Raw genomic sequence first — 17,521 nt, forward strand, 5'->3', positions numbered from 1 at the left:
GATTATAAATAACACCCTGTGTACCTTTTCTATTGTTTATTCATAAATCATAAATGAAAGTGTACATTGAAACTATTAAATGTTCATTAAAATGTGATATCATAATATGTGGTTTTTAACAGTCACTTGTCTGATCTTTTTCCACCGAAGTGTAATCAATGTCGGATGACAGAAACTTACGGGAGATTTTATCCCTCCCCCCTCCCCCTAACTATTTGAATTATTTTAGATTTTTAATCCGTCATCGATCTTTTGATCTCGCTGCTTACTGCTATGGCCCACAGGGATTAAGCCCGTTTTATGGCCCTGAGCACCAAGCATAGGTTTAAATTGGTAGTACTTCACCTACAGCTGGTGACATCTTGATATGAGAGAAAAATTCTCGACAGGACATAGAACAAAACAATCAACTAACAACCAGAGGTGGGATCAGGTGTGTAGGAGGAGTAAGCATCCCCTGATGACTGGTCACATCCGCTGTGACAACATGAGCTTCTTTCTATTTTATACCAATTGTATCTACCGTAACAGTGGTTGTTTACGCTGGGCTTTAAGTATGCATTTTTGCATGTACAATATTACGCGTGGGGGAAAATACACAGTAACTGAATATAACACATATCCAATTATTATAACTGTACACGGGGGGGGGGGGGGGGGGGGGGGGGGGGGGGTTGCATGCTTACTGAGTGACCGTGTGATTAGTGTAAATGTTCCCCACTCATAATAACCACTTTTACTATTGTGCCTTTATCTGTGCTTGCTGTTTTCTTGGGGTTATATATTGGTGTTAAATCTAGGATCTAGAGAGGGCACATATATCATATGTTCAAAAGGGCACTTTTCGTCCCGGCAAGACAATTTCGGGGCACTTTCATTGTATCATACTATGAAAATAATAGAATAATCATTTATCCTCTTTAAAAGTTATTACCTGCTGCCTTGATTTTAAACTTTTTAATCAACCTTTTGAAGTAAAGAACAATTGTTTATATAAAAATTTACAGAGATAAAAATGGCATGGTGCGGCGCCATGCTAGTTTGCTTTAGATTTAACACTATATATCCATATGAAACAAGTTGTAGACATAATTCCTGTTGTGATTTTTTATTTCAAATACATAGTAACAAAGCTATGTTGTCTTTTGAATCAGTAAGCTGAGGAATGGAACTATAAACCAGAACTGTGGACTTCTCTGCAGGAGACAAGTGAAATGGACAGCTCCATGGAGAATTACTACCCCATCGACAAGGGATGGGCCTGGATTGTTCTTCTTGGTAAGTACCTAAGTTATATTCTTATCAGTATTTCATTAACAGGAAGTTAATTATAACTTAAGTTATTCTTATCGGTAAATATCTCATTAACAGGAAATTAACATGAGTTATTTGTATTAGTAAGTATCTCATTAATAAGGAATGAGCACAAGTTATTTGTATTGTATTTGTGTTAGATTTATTGTAGATTTTTTATTCTTAGAGGTTTTACATCATTGTGGTATTCTTAAGGCTTAATACAGAAGTCTACACATTTAATATAACCTGATACAACCTGTGATTTAGTGTAATTCTCTTTCTGAGTGCATTTGATATTTGTGGTTGTGTTCTAGCTTGTTCTATTGATATCTGTGTTTTTGTTATAGCTTGCTCTATTGATATTTGTGTTTTTGTTATAGCTTGCTCTATTGATATTTGTGTTTTTGTTATAGCTTGCTCTATTGATATTTGTGTTTTTGTTATAGCTTGCTCTATTAATATTTGTGTTTTTGTTCTAGTTTGTTCTATTGATATTTGTGTTTTTGTTATAGCTTGTTCTTGTTTTTGTTATAGCTTGTTCTATGAGTACATTTGATATTTATGTTTTTGTTATACACTGTAGCTTGTTCTTGTTTTTGTTATAGCTTGTTCTATTGATATCTGTGTTTTTGTTATAGCTTGCTCTATTGATATTTGTGTTTTTGTTATAGCTTGCTCTATTGATATTTGTGTTTTTGTTCTAGTTTGTTCTATTGATATTTGTGTTTTTGTTATAGCTTGTTCTTGTTTTTGTTATAGCTTGTTCTATGAGTACATTTGATATTTATGTTTTTGTTATACACTGTAGCTTGTTCTTGTTTTTGTTATAGCTTGTTCTATTGATATCTGTGTTTTTGTTATAGCTTGTTCTATTGATATCTGTGTTTTTGTTATAGCTTGTTCTTGTTTTTGTTATAGCTTGCTCTATTGATATCTGTGTTTTTGTTATAGCTTGTTCTATTGATATTTGTGTTTTTGTTATAGCTTGCTCTATTGATATTTGTGTTTTTGTTCTAGTTTGTTCTATTGATATTTGTGTTTTTGTTATAGCTTGTTCTTGTTTTTGTTATAGCTTGTTCTATGAGTACATTTGATATTTATGTTTTTGTTATACACTGTAGCTTGTTCTTGTTTTTGTTATAGCTTGTTCTATTGATATCTGTGTTTTTGTTATAGCTTGTTCTATTGATATCTGTGTTTTTGTTATAGCTTGTTCTTGTTTTTGTTATAGCTTGTTCTATTGATATCTGTGTTTTTGTTATAGCTTGTTCTATTGATATTTGTGTTTTTGTTATAGCTTGTTCTATTGATGTTTGTGTTTTTGTTGTAGCTTGTTCTTTTGATATTTGTGTTTTGTTGTAGCTTGTTCTTGTTTTTGTTATAGCTTGTTTTATGAGTATTTTTTATATCTGTGTGTTTGTTATAGCTTGTTCTATGAATACATTTGATATTTGTGTTTTTGTTATAGCTTGTTCTATGAGTACATTTGATATTTGTGTTTTTGTTATAGCTTGTTCTTGTTATAGCTTGTTCTATGAATACATTTGATATCTGTGTTTTTGCTATAGCTTGTTCTATGAATACATTTGATATCTGTGTTTTTGTTATAGCTTGTTCTATGAGTACATTTGATATTTGTGTTTTTGTTATAGCTTGTTCTATGAGTACATTTGATATTTGTGTTTTTGTTATAGCTTGTTCTTGTTTTTGTTATAGCTTGTTCTATGAGTACATTTGATATTTGTGTTTTTAGCTCACCTGAGCTGAAAGCTCAAGTGAGCTTTTCTGATCACCCGTATTCCGGCGTCCGTCCGTCTGTAAACTTTTCATATTTTCAACTTCTTCTCAACAACCAATGGGCCAATTTCAACCAAAGTTGGTACAAAACATCCTTAGGTAAAGGGAATTCTAAATTGTTAAAATAAAGGGCCAGGCCACCTTCCAAGGGGAGATAATCAAGAAAAGGTAAAAATAGGGTAGGGTCATTAAAAAATCTTCTCAAGAACCACTGGGCCAGAAAAGATGAAATTTATATGTAAGCTTTATTAGGTAGTGCAGATTCTAAATTGTTAAAATCCTGGCCCCCGGGGGTCTGATGGGGCCACAATAGGGGATCAAAGTTTTTTTGTTTGTTTGGTTTTTTTTGGGGGGGGGGGGGGGTTTAATATAGTGCAGATTCAAGTTTGTTAAAATCATGGACCCCGGGGATTGGATGGGGCCTCAAGGGGGGCATCAAAGTTTTACATACAAATTTATAGGAAAAATCTTCTTCTCAAGAACCACTGAGCCAGAAAAGCTGAGATTTATATGAAAGCTTCCTGATATAGTGCAGATTCTAAATTGTTAAGATCATGGCCCCCAGGGGTTGGATGGGGCCACAATAGGGGTCAAAGTTTTACATACAAATGTATAGGAAAAATCTTTAAAAATCTTTTTCCCAGAACCACTGAGCCAGAAAAGCTGAGATTTATATGAAAGCTTTCTGATATAGTGCAGATTCAGGTTTGTTAAAATCATGCCCCCCTGGGGTAGGATGGGGCCACAATGGGGATCAAAGTTTTACATACAAATATATAGGAAAAATCTTTAAAAATCTTCTCAAGAACCACTGAGCCAGAAAAGCTAAGATTTATATGAAAGCTTCCTGATATAGTGCAGATTCTAAATTGTTAAAATCATGGCCCCCGGGGGTCGGATGGGGCCACAATAGGGGGTCAAAGTTTTACATACAAATATATAGGAAAAATCTTTAAAAATCTTCTTCCCAAGAACCACTGAGCCAGAAAAGCTGAGATTTATATGAAAGTTTCCTGATATAGTACAGATTCTAAATTGTTTAAATCATGGCCCCCGGGGATCGGATGGGGCCACATTAGGGGGTCAAAGTTTTTTTGGGTTTTTTGTTTGTTTTTTGGGTTTTTTTTTTTTTTTTTTTTTTTTTTTGATATAGTGCAGATTCAAGTTTGTTAAAATCATGGACCCCGGGGATTGGATGGGGCCTCAAGGGGGGCATCAAAGTTCTACATACAAATTTATAGGAAAAATCTTTTAAAATCTTCTCAAGAACCACTGAGCCAGAAAAGCTGAGATTTATATGAAAGCTTCCTGATATAGTGCAGATTCTAAATTGTTAAGATAATGGCCCCCGGGGGTCGGATGGGGCCACAATAGGGGGTCAAAGTTTTACATACAAATACATAGGAAAAATCTTTAAAAATCTTCTTCCCAGAACCACTAAGCCAGAAAAGCTGAGATTTATATGAAAACTTTCTGATATAGTGCAGATTCAGGTTTGTTAAAATCATGCCCCCCTGGGGTAGGATGGGGCCACAATAGGGGATCAAAGTTTTACATACAAATATATAGGGAAAATCTTTAAAAATCTTCTCAAGAACCATTGGGCCAAAGAAGTTCACATTTACATGAAAGCTTTCTGACATAGTGTAGATTCAAGTTTGCAAAAACCATGGCCTCCAGGGGTAGGTTTGGGGCCATAATAGGGACTACGGTTTTACATGCAAATAGATATGGAAAATCTTCTGACCAAGGTGACTCAGGTGAGCGATGTGGCCCATGGGCCTCTTGTTGTTATAGCTTGTTCTATTGATGTTTGTGTTTTTTTTATAGCTTGTTCTATTGATATTTGTGTTTTTGTTATAGTTTGTTCTATTGATGTTTGTGTTTTTGTTATAGCTTGTTCTTGTTTTTGTTATAGCTTGTTCTATTGATATTTGTGTTTTTTTATAGCTTGTTCTTGTTTTTGTTATAGCTTGTTCTATTGATATTTGTGTTTTTGTTATAGCTTGTTCTTGTTTTTGTTATAGCTTGTTCTATGAGTACATTTGATATTTGTGTTTTTGTTATAGCTTGTTCTATTGATATCTGTGTTTTTGTTATAGCTTGTTCTATGAGTACATTTGATATTTGTGTTTTTGTTATAGCTTGTTCTATGAGTACATTTGATATTTGTGTTTTTGTTATAGCTTGTTCTATGAGTACATTTGATATTTGTGTTTTTGTTATAGCTTGTTCTTGTTTTTGTTATAGCTTGTTCTATTGATATCTGTGTTTTTGTTATAGCTTGTTCTATTGATATCTGTGTTTTTGTTATAGCTTGTTCTATTGATATCTGTGTTTTTGTTATAGCTTGTTCTTGTTTTTGTTATAGCTTGTTCTATTGATATCTGTGTTTTTGTTATAGCTTGTTCTTGTTTTTGTTATAGCTTGTTCTATTGATATCTGTGTTTTTGTTATAGCTTGTTCTATTGATATCTGTGTTTTTGTTATAGCTTGTTCTTTTCAACAACTGCTGCTGATTGGGACTCACGTATCCTTTGGGATCCTCTTCAACGAGTTCATGGATAAATTCAATTCCTCTGCTACCATCATTTCTCTTAGTTTGTCCATCCAAACAGTGTTTCTCAGCCTGCTGTGTGAGTATATAACTTAATTAACTCACATTAATTAGCATAGGCACACTTTTAATATTAGTTGATAATTTAATACACTCACATTAATTAACATACAGACACTTTGTGAGTTTATAACTTAATAATACACTCACATTAATTAGCAAGCAGACACTGTGTGAGTTTATAACTTAATAATACACTCACATTAATTACCATACAGACACTTTGTGAGTTTATAACTTAATAATACACTCACATTAATTAGCATGCAGACACTTTGTGAGTTTATAACTTAATAATACACTCACATTAATTAGCATACAGACACTTTGTGAGTTTATAACTTAATAATGCACTCACATTAATTAGCATACAGACACTTTGTGAGTTTATAACTTAATAATACACTCACATTAATTAGCATGCAGACACTTTGTGAGTTTATAACTTAATAATACACTCACATTAATTAGCATGCAGACACTTTGTGAGTTTATAACTTAATAATACACTCACATTAATTAGCATGCAGACACTTTGTGAGTTTATAACTTAATAATACACTCACATTAATTAGCATGCAGACACTTTGTGAGTTTATAACTTAATAATACACTCACATTAATTAGCAAGCAGACACTTTGTGAGTTTATAACTTAATAATACACTCACATTAATTAGCAAGCAGACACTTTGTGAGTTTATAACTTAATAATACACTCACATTAATTAGCAAGCAGACACTTTGTGAGTTTATAACTTAATAATACACTCACATTAATTAGCAAGCAGACACTTTGTGAGTTTATAACTTACACTCACATTAATTGGCATACAAATACTTTGTAAGTTTGTAACTTAATAATACACTCACATTAATTACCATACAGTCACTTTGTGAGTTTATAACTTAATAATACACTCACATTAATTAGCAAGCAGACACTTTGTGAGTTTATAACTTACACTCACATTAATTGGCATACAGTCACTTTGTGAGTTTATAACTTAATAATACACTCACATTAATTAGCATACAGACACTTTGTGAGTTTATAACTTAATGATACACTCACATTAATTAGCATGCAGACACTTTGTGAGTTTATAACTTAATAATACACTCACATTAATTAGCAAGCAGACACTTTGTGAGTCACTCACATTAATTAGCATACAGACACTTTGTGAGTTTATAAGCTCAACGCATTTAAGCTCAACTTAATGTGTTGTATATTATATATGTGATTGTTTGTTATTTAAAGGAGACGATTATCTAAGTTTTCGAACTTGTATTCAAATTTCTTTAAATGAAATCATTTGTGCAGCTGAAATTGAGAATCAGGAAAGAGTTGGAGACAGAGTTTATCTTATGACAATTGTATTTCAGCTCTCTTCATCTTGAGCATTGGTTCAAGGCTGCTCTCCAATCGAGTGTATGTCATGTTTGGGGGCGTGATGGGTTTCACAGCTTTTATTTTGAACGCATACTTACCAGATATTACCTATCTGATTCTTTCTCAGGGCATCTTCTTCGGTGAGTATTTATTGCTAATCCTGTTCAATATCTATATTTCAAGTTTGGTTTTTATGGGTTCTTCTTTTTTGGGGAGGGGTGGTGTCCGATTTTGGGGGGGGGGGGGGTTAAAAATATTATTTTCTCTATCAATTACAGTGAAATCATTTTATATCAAAAGTTGTTTTTTTTTTTCAGTGTATCTGTTAAAAATTAATTTTCATCCTTGGTGAATGCTGTAATTTTCAATTACATGTATTTACATGTTTATTTTTCTGATTACAAAAAAGCGTTAACGTTACAGAGTAGAATCCTGGGAAATTTCCACTGATTTCACGACTACTTTTTTATGCTGAATAGCAAAAAATTATATACTGGACTGTATAGTAAATCTATAATAATCAAAATAGATGCTTTTTAGATGACCTGGGTAAACTCAGGTGACGTCACCTATTGCAATTGGTTGTTTCCGTGCGTAAAGAATTGAATATTTTTAACTTCTTCTTGATAACTATCATTCCAATTTTTTTCAAATTTGGTATGAGGCATCATTGGGACAAGGGTAACATAACTTGTAAATTTCAGGACTCCTGAACCCTAGGGGCCTGAGGGGTGGGGCAAATACTGCTAAAAATTAACCATTTTCAAACGTCTTATTTCTATAACTGCACATTTGTAAGAAGAAATAAATGCATAGTGATGTAGAGCAGGAAGGCCTCTACCAAATTTGCAAAATTGATGATTCCCAGGGTAGCCAAACTTGGTATATAGTGTTTATGTGTTACACATTTTCTTTAGTGCTATTGATACTGAATTTAAATAAAATAGATGGATACTTAGAAAGAGCAAGTAGTCCTTTACCAAAAAATGTAAATTTGATGATCCCAGTGGTAGGGTTTTGGTATCAGGGTGGGGCTAAAAGGGTCAGTTATTAGATGTGTGGTCAGTGGAACATTTTTAACTTCATGATAACTAGCATTCTAATTCTTATCAAATTTGGTATTAAGCATCTTTTGGACAAGTATGACCTAAATGTAAATTTCTGGATTCTTGCACCCCTGGGGTCTGAGAAGTCAGACAAAAATTTTCCAATTTGCCAAAAAAAATTCTTTTTTACAATGGTTACCACGAACACATATGTAAGAAAAACTAAATGCATAGTGATGTAGATCAGGGAGACTTATACGAAAATTGTAAATTTCATGATCCCCGGGGTAGAGGTTCTGACTCCAGGGAGGGGCCAAACTTGGTGTATATACAGTGTATACATTGTATGTGTAAAACATTTAGATAATATCTTTTTTAATGCTTTTGAAACTAAATTGATATTTAGAAGGAGTAAATAGTCCTTTACCAAAATTGTAAATTTCATGATCCTAGTGGGTAAGGGTTTGGTTCCAGGGTAGAACCATAATTATTACAGTGATTACATGCATATATTCTTCATCATTTGAAATACATCTTAAAGTTTCCTGATGTAGTATAAAAACAATGCATTTTTAGGAAAAGCAGAAAAGGATGTAACAAAGTTGTGAATTTCATAACCCCAGGGTATTGACTCTAAGATGAGTCCAAATCAGTCGTATTGTGTCAATGCTATACATGTATTATTATGTAAAGCCTTTCATCATTATAGGCACTTTTTGGGGCATTTAAAAGAAAGATGTAATCTAAAAACTTGTACATGTACTTTTGATGAATATTATTTTTTTTAAAAACTAACCTGTTGTTTAGATTTCATTGGCCTAGAGACTAGTGATACTTATAACTAATACTCAGGTGACTGATAAGGCCTGTGGGCCTCTTGTTTGAAAAATATCTTAAGATACATGTTTCATATTACCGTATGTTAATTATGTGAGCAGCGTTAATGCTGAAAGTACTAATTATGCCAATTAACTTTTTGATCAAAGAAAGGCATTATTCTATAACATTTTGATGGAAATCTGACAGCGAGTCATATATACAATGAAAACTGTGTTATCCGACACCTGTGTATACAGTGAAGACTACCTAATCCGACATCTGTGTAATCCGTTTTGTTGGGTATTCTGACCCACAGGGCTTGAAGCTAACTTTTTATGTCACCAGTCCAGCCGGACTGATGGGGTATAATTTCAACCAATCCGCACAAAAATTTACCAGTCCAACAGAGTTTTCCAGAAATAATTAAACATATTTCGTTAATGGGTCACCCATATATTCGTTTTTAATTTCATAATTTCATTGTTTTCTACATTGTATTCCAACAAAAAATGCCTCCCAGTACACCTTGATTTAGTCAATATTAGATTTGATTGTATGCTTGATGAGGTCCTCTAGTAGGATTAATTGACTTCGTATTTGCTATTTTGTCGTCCTCTATTATTGAATGTACAAAATTAGTATCTTAAAAGTGAAAATACGTATATCTATTTTTAGGAATGACTCATGCATGTGTCCAAGGTCCAAGTTTAGTGATGGTGGGAAAATACTTCAAGACACACCGAGGCCTGGCGACGACCTTAGCTAACGTGGGTGCCAGCTCCGGGATATTATTGTTTCCGTTGATTTTCCGTGCCATGTTAGAAATGTACGGCCTGCGCGGTGCCTTGCTCATTCAAAGTGGAATCTTGTTGAATTTCTTTGTGGCAGGAAGTCTTATGAGGCCTTTGTCTTTCTACGAAAAATCATCTAGAAGACATCATCAAAGTTCAAAAGGAGAGAAATGTGATGAACCGGAGCAAATGACTACACTATTGCAAGATCAGAAAATAGACAGTGCAGAGACTGGTTGTGTAGAAAAGGAAGAATTGCACGTTAAAATGAAAAGTGTTTATCTAGAGCCTGTACAAAGAGAGCGGACATATTCTGACAGTCTGAGAGAACGGCCTGTACGTCCATTCAGTCGGGTAAAATCAGAGATCAGCCGTTCCACCAAGTCTCTAAACAGAGTTATAGACCACGCACCTGTCAACGGGAATTTGGTCATCGCCTCCAGCACGGGTGATATCATTGGTTCCATGTACAGCGTGTACTCTCTCAGTCGGGATCGTGAGAATCCACCGGAAGTTAACAGCAACACAGATTCTGACGCCAAGAAACCCCAAAGTAATTGTACAAAAATATTCCTACAAATTATAGGCTTTCGGGCTTTGAAGATAAGGATTTTTCAGATTTGGATGTTTGTGGCTTTCTTTGCTATTCTTGGAAATGCTCAGATAGTTGTCTACGTCCCACCGCTTGCTGTTGAGAAGGGAATCAGTAACAGTGACAGTGTTCTTCTGCTACCTCTGATGGGCGCGTCTGATTTGGCGGGGAAATTTGTTCTTGCCATCCTAACAAGATTCAACATTCTTTCTAAAGACATGATGATGACTATCTCTCTGTGGATCCTGGGCGTGACGTTCAGCTGCATTCCCCTGCTTTCAGAGTTTGTCCATCTTGCTGTTTTTACGGGGATACTTGGATCCTGTGCTGGGGTTTATTTTGCGCTTTTTCCTGCCGTGTTGGCTGATTATGTTGGCTTGACGAATTTCTCCGATGCCATGGGATTAACCATGCTGGTGCATGGATTCGCCCTGACGATAGGAAATCCAATCTTAGGTTAGTGGAATGTTTTGTAAGGATTTTAATTTGTACTACTTTTCTGCAATGTATGTATGTTAATGTAATGTTTGTATGTATGTGTACATGTATTTATGTATGTATGAATATTTATCACGCCTCAGACGGTCAGATCTTGGTCATGTGACGCCGTGAAAAAAAGACATATCATGAAGTAAAATCCATATTGGGCGAGTAATTTTATTTATTATCGGGTTCGACTTGCAACCGTGACCAAATGGTGAAGCGATTTGGGCAGACGACTGCAACACAAATAGACAAGAAAAGGCTAAAAGTTAATTCAGAGAGTACACTTCGATGTAATGCAAACGCGGCTAAGGTCCTTAGAGACTCTCTGAAGGATCAGGGCCAAAATGAAGAATTTGAGGCCTATGATGCAGTAAGTTGTATGATATAGATCCCCACATATACAGTTAGAGGCCTTCGACGCGATAAATTTGTTAAACAGTTAGTTAGTGACCTGATACGGAAAAATACATGGTGTGAAAAGAAAACCCATATCGGGCGAGGCGAAGCATGTATTTTTCCGTATCAGGTCACTAACTAACTGTGTAACTAATAGTATGTGTGTGTATATATATATATGCACGAATATGGACCCATATACATGTACATACCAGAACCTGAGAGGTGGGATCAGGTGTCTAGGAGGAGAAAACATCCCATGTCGACCGGTCACACCAGCTGTGAGTCCTACATTTTGATCAGGTAAACGGAGTAAGTAGTGGAAATAGGTGTGTAGAGAACGGCCTCATTTAGTATGATCGCGTTTGGCTGAGGCATGGTCATGATATGGGTTCAATTATTTTTGTTTTAGTCAAAGCCTAAACCATGTTACTATTTCTGCGGGAATATACCGGGGTGAGACGAGGAACGCACGTTCAGTTTGTTATGTTTTCGCTTTCAGTCTATTCTACAGTCAGGTATAGATAATCACATTTACCGTATTTTGCCGAATATATTTAATACTTTTGGGGCCTGTAAATTGTGGAAATACCATAGTTCGTGTGTACAATCGCATTTAACTTCATGAGAAATCTTTGTGGAAATAATGCAGGTTCTCCAAAAAAATAAGAATGCACTAAAATTTGCATACAGTGCAGCAAATTTGTTTTTTAAGAAAACGGCAATCTTGTCCCTATACACACTACATAGCAGTATTTTCTGGGAAATAATGTTAATTTCAGCAAAGCACAAGAGTTTGTAGCAATAAAGGTTTAACAGACTCAATATTTTCTTTGTTTAAAGTTCATGTTATCAATTAAATAGCTGATGCGAGCATTCAATATGTTGTAATCAAAACATCACCCAAGCTTCGAAAAATGACGTACCAAGGTGCGATATAAACCCAAACCACCCCCACCCCACCCCCCAAGAGTGCGAGTCGACTCTCAGGCCCTTCAGGCCTTTGATTTCTCCCCAAAATTTGACGGTTTTCATTGTTTTTGTCATTAGGATATTTTTAGTGTTTTATATAACATCTTCCTTGCTTTTATATCTATTGTGTTGACTTTTGAGTATAACGAGTTGTTTTTTTTAGTGCTTTATACATTCTACTTTTTTGCAGGTGCCATAAAGGACTCCACGGGTTCGTTCGTTGGTTCCTTTCTGTATACGGGCTCCAACACCATTTTGAGTGCCATTGCCATGACAGTCTGTTGCGTTTACCAAAAGCGACAAAACCGATATCTTGAAAACCAACAAGAAGTGATAGAGAATGTCATTACTCTGAGTGACTGAGTTACATCTATAACACAGCACGTCATTACTCTGAGTATCTGAGTTACATTTATAACACAGCACTCCATTACTCTGAGTATCTGAGTTACATTTATAACACAACGCGCCATTACTCTGAGTAACTGAGTTACATTTATAACACAGCACTCCATTACTCTGAGTATCTGAGTTACATCTATAACACAACACGTCATTACTCTGAGTATCTGATTTATAACACAGCACGTCATTACTCTGAGTATCTGAGTTACATCTATAACACAGCACGTCATTACTCTGAGTATCTGAGTTACATTTATAACACAGCACTCCATTACTCTGAGTATCTGAGTTACATCTATAACACAGCACTCCATTACTCTGAGTATCTGAGTTACATTTATAACACAGCACTCCATTACTCTGAGTATCTGAGTTACATTTATAACACAGCACTCCATTACTCTGAGTATCTGAGTTACATCTATAACACAGCACGTCATTACTCTGAGTATCTGAGTTACATTTATAACACAGCACTCCATTACTCTGAGTATCTGAGTTACATTTATAACACAGCACTCCATTACTCTGAGTATCTGAGTTACATTTATAACACAGCACTCCATTACTCTGAGTATCTGAGTTACATTTATAACACAACGCGCCATTACTCTGAGTTACATTTATAACTCACAACACGCTATTTGTATGTTGTTGGATATCCCAATCAAAAAAAAATCACTGGTATTGAGATGTTACTAAATGTGGATGAAGTACCACAAACTTTGACCTATGCATGAATTAACGCCTACCATGACACGTGACCTCTGTTGTTAAGGTTATATCTGAAAGACGTGTTACTTTCTCTACTAATGCCGGATGCTGGGGAAAGGAACAATGAAAGCATTTGATTCATGTAAAACATAGCACAAACATAAATTTCAGTTTCCCTTGAGCCCCCACTCCATTGATAATCTGCTAATCACTTCGGTAATTCCCCAGACTCGCATAGCTTTAACTTTGTCATGATGCACGACCTTTTGCTCTGTGCGAGACTTAATTACACAAACACTATCAGACTTCACCTCGACAATGATGTATTTGAGACATCTGAACTTTTCATTTTCGAAACAAGGTACAAGTCCTGCTTATGTTTACAGGTTAATTAGCTATCAGTGAACGACTTCAGTGGGGAAACGAGATTTTACAACGAAAATTTTCTATTCTTTCTCCCTGAACTGATTGATCATTAACGTATGTCAAGATGTTGGACGCTTTTGACATACATTTTAGAAATCTTGGTATTCTCACCTCCCCATGCGTTTTCCTGGCTGTTAACAAACACGATTTGGGGAGTTACATTTTATGTAAATACAAAGTATATTGTATAATCTGGAAAAAAAATAATCCACTTATTCATGTCTTTATTTCTATTACAAAAAAACTGTCAATTTCAATCCATCAAAAATGAGTCTCTTTAAACGTCTTAGTGTTGACGCGGCACAGATATCGTAAATCGAACCCGAGACCCCTGGTTATGAAGACAGCACCCTCGCCACTACGCTACCACAACGGGTCATTGATTCCCATTTAAGGAAATACTTTTATCTGGAGATATTTAAAGCTACACTAAGTAATGAATTTCATAAAGTTTAGTTACACGATAGTGACGTCACGATTCGGACTTGACTTCGTTTATTTATTTATCTATCTTGATACAACACGAATATCAAATTTATTTTATGCTTTATGTATACACAGTAAGAATGCTCGCGTTGTGACTGAAGAGGGGGAGGTGACACTGGATTTGATCTTAGGCCGCAACAAATGTGAGGCGTTCGACATTTAATAACACAACCAGTCTTCACTAAGAGCCGGCATTAAGAGTCGCGCATGTCACGATAAAAAAAAAAAGACCTCTCTGCATTTAATCGAGTATATGTCCAAATTTGTGGCACGTCATTTGTGAGTGAAATGATCACGGATTGATTTTAAACGAACAATTGCTCAACCAATCTTAAAGTGCCATGTTTATGTCGTGATAAAATCATGATTTACGTATTTGCTGTTTTTTGCAATGAACATTTTCTGCTGTTTATAGCCATGACGATGACATTGTACAACACAATAAGGTTTCAAATTCCATGTCAAATAGTTCTATTACCTCGGGCTTGTGACGGGTGTATCCGGTCAACAGGTTTGCTTACTCCTACTAGGCACCTGGTCCCTTCTCCGGCCTGTCCAGGCATCCATGTTAGACACCTGATCCCTTATCTGGCCTGTTTAAGGGTCTGTGTTAAGCACCTGATCCCTTCTCGGGTCTGTATTTACCTTGTTCTCTTAATTTCAATAAGATTTGTTAGATTCGTTGTTCATACAGAAATCCTGTTTTTATTGCAAACTGAACATCATGAATTTGTAACCTTTTTGGGTACAGAATTTATCCCACCCACCCCCTACCCCTTTTTTTTTATTTGCCCTGTTCAGTTTGTTATTGCATTGTTATTAGTATTAATATTATTTTGGTGCTCGTCTGGTATGATTTAATTAATTTTTAGAAAAATTGTATTTTCTTTTTTCATCTTGCTTTGATTACTAGTATTCTGCTTTGCATTATGAAATACAACTATAATTCTTGGCAATAGACAAGAACAATGCAGCTCAGATAATACCTATGTAATGTATACCTGTCATGTTAATGCGTGATCAGTTTATTTTTCATGGACAATATCCAATTTACATGTATTTTTTTTCTTTCTTTCAAGCAATCCATGTCAAGCATGTTTTCACGTTGTTATCCAATGATAACTATGATTCGGGGTTTTTTTAAAAAATGTTTTATATATATATATATATATATATATATATATATATATATATATATATATACTTTTTTTAACGATTTTTATTATTTTATTGAATTGTTGTTATTTATTATCAAATCTCAGTATTTTAATCTCAGATCATAGTACAAAATTGTTATACATGTATATATGAAATGTGTCATACGGCTGGGATCAGTCTTCTGTTTAACACTCTTTTTGGGGTATTCTTCTGTTTAAGAGTGTTTAGCTTCTGTTGTTCAATCAAAACTAAAATAAAGCAATGTGTGAGTTTTAACACGATTACAGTTTTAATTTACAACTATGTAAGGGAGAAAGGTAGAAAACTGTTCACTAGGTGTCCATCCTACATTTGGCCCGAGATCAGTTCTTCACAGAATGGACAGTTTGAGGCCTTCCTCTTACGTAAATCATTGTCTCCATTGTTAACAAAATGGAAGTAACCACGTCCTATAAAGTCATTTCAGAAAATTAAGGTATTGCAATAGGCGGGTACCGTAATAGGCAGGTATCACAATAAGCGGGTACCGTAATAGGCAGGTATCGCAATGGGCGGGTACTGTAATAGACAGGTATCGCAATAGGCGGGTACCGTAATAGGCAGGTATCGCAATGGGCGGGTACTGTAATAGGCAGGTATCGCAATAGGCGGGTACCGTAATAGGCAGGTATCGCAATACGCGGGTACCGTAATAGGGAGGTGCCATATAGGGTGACTTCGGATCATACCCGAGCTAGTAGGGTAAATATTCCAAAAATTTTTCTTACCCCCGTGTATAATACTCCAACCAATCATATCCATCGTTTGGAAATTGATGTATGCGCAGTATTATTACAAGACCGACATATTGCTACACGTACCACACTAACCCTAGTGAACAATGCAGCTTGGGTTGTTGGTTTGTTGTATATTGTTTAACATCCCTCTCGAGGATTTTTCACTTTTACGGAGACGTCACCATTGTCGGTGAAGGGCTGCAAAATTTAGGCCTATGCTCGGCGCTTACGGGCTTTGAGCAGGGTGGGATCTTTATCGTGCCGCACTTACTGTGACACGGGGCTTCGGTTTTTTGGTAGAATTCAAATATCATAAGAGTGGAGACTCTCCTTTCGATTGGAACTCGGGTGATCCTCTACTTGGGTGTGAACTGCATGCTGTGATCAAACTGTACGTTTATCCCAACGATTTTCCTTACTTTTTTGGCTATCCCTGCAGCAAAAACTTATATCAATGAGTCACAAATTAAGTTCGTGACCTATTTTTGAATGACCTTGAACTTAGCGGATTTCAGGGATTTTAACAGTTTACCGGACATTTTTTGGCTATACATGTATATATGAACTTAACGGGTTTGTTTATCTAAAGGAGATTCAAGTTTGAACTTCCTTTAAATAATACTACAAAACGGGGCCCTATCAGCATTTTTCAGTTCAGTAATTTTATGTCAAGTTGAAAGATCACTTCAGCATCACGGTGTTCGTATTGAGCAATGATTTAAAAAGTGTGATGATTTTCATTTAAGACAGACATTTTACAATTACATCTGTGTATTAGTGCTGTAGTTATAAGTTTGAACTAATATATCATTGAGTTGTATTTGTGATAACTCGTTTTGATTGATGTTTTCCGCCACACTTAACAATTTTTCAGTTATATGGTGGCACCCAGTATTTATTGGTGGAAGAGAGAACCCAGATACAATGTACCTGGGAAGAGACCACCGACCTTCCGAAAGTAAACTGGGAAACTTTCTCACTTACCGGCGCGAGCGGGATTCGAAACCGCGCCGACAGAGGTGAGAGGCCGTGTGATTTTGAGCGCGATGCTCTAACCACTCGGCCACGGCAACTTGTTGTGAAGTAACACCATTCTGTGGAGGATTATGCCAGTCGATGGGCTAAATATGAAAAATAAGAACTTGATACATTGTCAGAATGGGTTAAAAGCATAAGAGGAATATTAAAATCCTGCATTAGACATATCAAAACAAAAGTACGTACCATCTATCCTTCTATGTTTAGTAAACCAGAAGTGATAAAAGAATTAGATATGTTACATGAGGAATATGTTTTGGTTCCAGTTGACAAAGCTTGTAACAACATTGTCTTTGTTTGTGAGACTCATT

At 35.5% G+C, this 17,521-nt stretch overlaps 1 protein-coding gene across 2 annotated transcripts in view; it reads left to right on the plus strand.

The window, feature by feature from the left end:
• LOC125657557 (monocarboxylate transporter 5-like) overlaps positions 1–15,672 on the plus strand; it is a 24,235-nt gene extending 8,563 nt beyond the window's left edge. For both annotated transcript variants that reach the window (XM_048888214.2, XM_056149845.1), the window contains exons 2-6: positions 1,155–1,278; positions 5,586–5,729; positions 7,099–7,245; positions 9,646–10,809; positions 12,398–15,672. In XM_048888214.2, coding sequence (XP_048744171.1) covers positions 1,215–1,278; positions 5,586–5,729; positions 7,099–7,245; positions 9,646–10,809; positions 12,398–12,570 — 1,692 coding nt within the window. In that variant the 5' untranslated portion in view covers positions 1,155–1,214 and the 3' untranslated portion in view covers positions 12,571–15,672. The remainder of the gene's footprint in view (positions 1–1,154; positions 1,279–5,585; positions 5,730–7,098; positions 7,246–9,645; positions 10,810–12,397) is intronic.
• The last annotated feature ends 1,849 nt before the right edge of the window (positions 15,673–17,521 follow it).

This window comes from Ostrea edulis, chromosome 9, assembly GCF_947568905.1.
Source record: "Ostrea edulis chromosome 9, xbOstEdul1.1, whole genome shotgun sequence".
NCBI classification, from domain to species: Eukaryota; Metazoa; Mollusca; class Bivalvia; order Ostreida; family Ostreidae; genus Ostrea; species Ostrea edulis.